The sequence below is a fragment of the Thamnophis elegans genome, chromosome 3 (genome assembly GCF_009769535.1).
Source record: "Thamnophis elegans isolate rThaEle1 chromosome 3, rThaEle1.pri, whole genome shotgun sequence".
Taxonomy (NCBI): domain Eukaryota; kingdom Metazoa; phylum Chordata; class Lepidosauria; order Squamata; family Colubridae; genus Thamnophis; species Thamnophis elegans.
In genome coordinates this window covers 133,805,294-133,811,124 of record NC_045543.1, presented here as the reverse complement: position 1 = coordinate 133,811,124, position 5,831 = coordinate 133,805,294, and the positions used below count along the sequence as shown (strand labels likewise).

Genomic DNA, 5,831 nt, shown 5'->3' with positions numbered 1-5,831 from the left:
TGAATAGGTGCCAACTGGCTGAATCCCACCCCTGGCATAAGGTAAATTAACTCAAACTATAGCTGATCTTTACAGAAAGACAGAAGTGACATTGGTAGCAGCATGAATTTTTACTCAGGGACTTTCCTCAGCCTTTTAGGGAATTTCTTAGGAAATTCAGCGCTGTATTGCAGGTACTCCTTGACTTACGACCACAATTGGAACCAGAACATCCGTTGATAAGCAATGTCATTGTTAAGTGAGTTATGTCCGATTTTACAACCTTTTTTTTGCCATGAAGTGTTTTTTTCAGTGAGACCAGTCTATCAGGGCAACCTGTTGTACCCAAATAATGGGGCGGAGGTATGCGCTTCCGCTTTCGCCTTTCAGCCCCATCCCGGAGCCTTCACAGGCAGTCGCTTTCACAACACATTGTTTTTTAAAATATGTTTTTATTTTTTAAATATGAAAATTATGGATACAGTGCAATTGTACTGGTATTCCACTTGCCACGAAACAAAGGTAAAAACGAAGTAATATATATACTATTTTAAACAGTGATAGTGCTGTACAATTATTTCTGACCATCATATTCTAGAGTATCAAATTTATCTTTCATTCTAATACCTTCATTTTAATACATATATAGTATCTCTTTCTATTTCCACCTAACTTGATTCTATCGCAATCTAACTTCCACCTTGTGCTTCCAACCATTGATAGAATCTATTCCATATAGCATAGTAGTCTGTATCCCCTTTATCTTTTATTTTTAATGTTAGTCTGTCCATTTCCGCACTGACCAGTATCTTCCTTATTATCTCCTCTTCAAACGACAAACTATTTTGTGTTAAATTTTAAATTTACTGACAAAGAAATAAAGGGAGAGCTTTTTAGCTCTCATCAGCTAACCATACCCTTCTGGGATTCGAACCAGGGCTGCTTGCATATTAGGCAGATGTATTAATTAACCTCTAGGCCCCGGGCTTCCCTCATTTTGTCGGCTGTACCGGGGGGAGATTAAGTGTTTTTTCTAGTGAGTCCAGTCTGTCAGGACAATCTGAGCTATCCAAATATGAGACAGAACATACTGCTTCCCCTTTTTTGCCAAGGTTGATGTGAATCACCATGTTTGACAAGCAAATCTGACTCCCCCCATTGACTTTGTCAGAACCTCCGTGGAAAAGACATTCATGGTAATCAGATGACCCTGCAAAGATTGTACATACACGCCGGTTGCCAAGTGCCTGAATTCTGATTATGTGACCATGGAGACCTTGTTGAATGTTGATTTTATTTATATGCCGCCCTTTTCCCCCGAAGGGGACTCAGGGCGGCTCACAACTCAACCAGGGAAGGGGGATACAGTTGTACATGTGAGGACAGGTCATAATCCATTCTTTTTCCAGCCCTGTTGTAAGTTCAAAAGGGACCTCAAATGAATGGTCTTAATTCGAGGACTATCCGTATTCCGTCGTATGGATTTCAGTATTGATTGACTTGTTCTTTTTCTCCCCTTTCTCCCCAATGCCAGATGAACACCTCTCTGTTGGGAAGCATCGGGATGCTGAATTCTGCACCGCAGCTCCGTTGTATTAAAACCTACCAGGTGCCTCCTGTCCAACCTGCGTCTCCAGGTTCACACAATGCCCTCAAACTGGTCAGGCTTATCTGGACTTCGAACCGCAATCTTATTCTTATGGCCCATGATGGCAAAGAACATCGATTTGTGGTATAAAGTCAGGGTGTGTGAAAGAGGCTTCTCCCCCCCCCCTCAAAAAAAACCCGGTTCTAAATCCCATTGTGTTTTGAAAGTTCTTGTAAATTGATTCTCCCTCTTTATGATCTTAATATTGGAGGTATTAAATACCCAAAGATGTATGGACCAGGATTGGCCAGACAATATATGTTGTGCTTGCTTCGTCAAAACAGAGCACTCCTTTAGAGCAGTGTTTCTCAACCTTGGCAACTTTGAGATGCCTGGATTTCAACTCCTAGAATTCCCCAGCCAGCTGGCTAGAGAATTCTGGGCGTTGAAGTCCACGCATCTTAAAGTTGCCAAGAAAACTTTTAACTTTGGAGAAATGCAGACCCATTGATCAATTAGAACATCTTGCAAGATTTTTCTTTTTATCACTCTGAGAAAAAAACAAACAGGAGCTTGAGTATGTAACTTGAGCCTGGCTAGATTGGTGAGAATCTTGATTCTACTGACTTTGAAAAAGAAAATCACTTCACAACATTAAAACTGGTCTGAATCTCATCATTCCGAGAATGTTAAAATCCTCAGAGCCTAAATAGGGGGGGGGGGGGGGAATCATTCGAAGTGTTTTGAAATGTCATGTTTACCAAAGCTCATGTGGTTACACAGAAATTCTTCCAAGTTCTTGGAAGATCTTGGAGTAAGAATGCTCTGTTCATTTCTGAAATTCCAGATAGGATCAGGAGAGATCCACAAGTCCCCATACATACTCTTTTGGCATTTTCTACCTGGAAAAAAAGAGAGTGTCATATGGCACCTAAACATCAAGAATCTGTGATGCCTACTAAAGCCACTGGTTAATGGCATTAAAGACCCATTATATATTTCAGGTTTGGGGTTTTGTAAGAAAATGTATAGAAAAGGAGAAATCATTTTCTTTGTGTACTTTCTAATCAGGATGGAAACAATGGCATATTCCCATTAGCGAAAAGGTGATTTTATGTTTCTTAGGTTGGGGAGAAAGAATACCCTCAGTTTTTTTTTTTTCTTCAATGAAAATGTACACAAGAATTATGAAAGAGATAATGGGAATATTGATATTTTCTTTGCTGCTATTATATGTATCAGTATCATATCTATGTATCCACAAGTGAGCTCTTCCACAGCTTCCTCTTGCAAAGAAGTGAAGATTCTTCACATTTACATCGTCAAACTCTACTGTGACATAAATATGTCTCTAATTATGACACAGCAAACTTATATCATTTGGATTAATCAGAGGAAAGAGATTTAAGAGAATTATTTAATAAAGTATATCTTTATCATTATTGCAAGAAATATGAAGAAAAGTTAGCCTTCGGGTCCATTTCGAGTGTTATCCTTAATCAGAAAAAAAATTCATAATAGGCTGATTAGCATTCACATATCTCCTATATCTTATATATTTATTTATTTTTCCTGAAAAACTGTCTGTCTCCCATCCACCCCTTCCTTATGAAGCTGAGGGGAAAAAATGTAGAAAATATTTTATTGAAATGCTGGTGTGTTAAACATACTGTATGTATAGTATACATGGACTTCTAGACTTGAATATGAGAATACAGAGGAAAATGCTCAGTGCATGCTGATAAATTTATCAAAAATGGTGCCTGTGGAAAATTTGATTGTGGAAATTGAAGGGATGAAGAATCAAGAAAGACAACTGGATGTATTTTTTTGGAGCACAGCACCTGTATCACCTCCCCAGAAATGAATGTTGTCCATCATCTTTGCCTTCCTGAATAGCACTGAAACATTCCTGGTGCTTTGCAATACATTGAGATTATCATCAAACAGTTTAATACTGTGTATGTAACTAACATTATATCAGCCATAATTAGTTACCTTGAGAATTTTTTAAAAAAACAATAAGAAGTTGTTCAGAATGTTTTACAGCACTGTGACTTTGTGCTATTGACTTATGGTTTGGTGGAGATAAATTCAGTTGTAAATTTTCAGTTTTTTGAGGAGAGGTGGTTAAAGAAACATATCATGTATGCACCTGGTTATGAGCACTGTCCCCAGAATACATAGAAATGTACAGCACTGTTGAATTCTATTACGATGACGGCATAAATGGTACAGTGAATGATATTTAGGGATACTCCCTGTTAGATAATTTTATTTTTTATGTATAATTTCTTTTGTTACTCACACATTCTTTTTCCACATTGATTCCTGCAATCCATAGGATCCTGTTTATTTGTATGGAATGAGGAAAAAAAGAAGATTCCTTATTGCAAGGTTGGCTAATATTTCCTGAAATAAACAAGACTCTGCAGAGTCCATTTCCAAGCAGTAAGACAAATTGGAGAGGCAGCTTTCCACATTTACTAAGCTATTTGCATAACGGTACTTGTTGCATCTCAGCAGGGAACCTCCAATTCCCCTGGGATGCTTGGATTTCTAGCTGCCATCATCCCAGAAGCAAAGGATTGTGGGAGTGGTAGCTAAAGTGTTTGAAGGGCACTTGGGGCCTATTATTAGTGTACGCCTACTAAGGACAGAGTCCTACATTATGGTAATCTGAGGGTTGCCAATTAAAAAGGGCACTCCGGTATGGAGGTTTTTTGTTTCCCTTCAAAACACAGTAAAACATGGGTGTCAAACTCGTGGCATCACATGACATTTTTCCCATTCGCGGAGATGGGGTGGGATTGGCCTGCGCGTGACGCATCTGGCCCATGGGCCGCCAGTTTGACACTCCCGGTCTAAAAGTTACCTACAATATGATACTATAAAGTTCCTTAAACGACCTAGGAAGAAAAGACAAATATGTAATATTATGCATCAGGATCTAGAGAAAAAAATGTCACCTACTACAGGACAAGTTTGGGGAACCAGCAAGTGACTCCCATTTTGATATACTGCAGGCTCTCTGCATTTATAACATGGAAGCCCAATTTGGATATTCCAAACATACTACACTGCGCTATACAAAAGGAGAGCAAATCGTTTCAGTTATGCTGCACTATTTCAGCAGGGCTTATAGGAGAGTTCATCTTTATTTTGAGTAGAGGATGTCCGGTTCTTAAATGTTATGATTGACCCTGTAAATTCTTCCTTTTACTTTGCCTTGTTTTGTTTTGTGTCTTGTTTTTCCAAACAAAGAATTTCCAGCATTTTGAGATACGATGGAAAAACAGATCCACCTGCTTTTATCCACAAGGCATTATTTGCTGTTGCGAAGGATCTAACCCTGTTTTGAATATTACAATGGTGCGGGAGGGTCGAACTCTTGGAGCTGTGTCTTCGGCAGATGCCTAACGAGATGCATTATGCCTGTTCAAACAAAATCAGACCAATAGAAAATCTGGCCTATACAAAGGAGTAATTGAACAGGAGAATCAATATTTATGTACTGGTTACTTGAACAATCCACTTGGCCCGGCACAGGAGCCTTGCATGACTCCTTTAACTGAAACCAACGGTGCTATGCTAGAGTAGCACTGAGTGGATTTTTGCCAAGGCTTCTTAATTCCCTTAAGATTTCCCCTTATGCAAATCTGCATCGGAGAGACTGACTCAGCCCTCGCTGTAAATTTCATCATAGCCTAGATCTTTCAGCACTGCAGTAAAATTTGTATTGTCATTCCAGTGTAAGCTTTTAGTGTTTTATTGATTTGTTTAGTACTGTATTTGGATTTGTCCTTGTAAATGTAGCAACGTGCGTGGCTTCATTGGCAGTTTACAAGCAAAAGATGACATGATGAGACACCTGTATGAAAATGTTGTCACTACTGAAGTCGCAGTGTATTGGTAACTGATTAAAATGTCTGCCTCTAAGAAACTGCACGATTCCCCTCGTTATTTGCTGTCCGGATAGAAAGGACCTAAATGGGTACTTTCTCTGAAATAACACTAAATTGTACTTGCATTCTAATTTTCACTATCCTATTTAAGCACTGTTTGCATGAGCCCCCCCATTGTAAATAAGGCTCAGCTCTCCATGAATGAACTTAACACTTGATGGCAAATGAATGTTTTGTTTGCTTGATTTTAAGAACAGATGAAACATGTCGAAGGACTGAAAGAGATTAATCCTAGAAGGCAAAAAAAAAAAGAGGTAATGACAAGATCATATGCAGAAACAAATCAAAGCAACTCTTCT

At 38.8% G+C, this 5,831-nt stretch overlaps 1 protein-coding gene across 1 annotated transcript in view; it reads left to right on the top strand.

Annotated features, from left to right (window-relative positions):
* WDR7 (WD repeat domain 7) overlaps positions 1–5,510 on the top strand; it is a 248,113-nt gene extending 242,603 nt beyond the window's left edge. The window contains 1 exon segment of the mRNA XM_032213469.1: positions 1,514–5,510. Coding sequence (XP_032069360.1) covers positions 1,514–1,717 — 204 coding nt within the window. The 3' untranslated portion in view covers positions 1,718–5,510.
* The last annotated feature ends 321 nt before the right edge of the window (positions 5,511–5,831 follow it).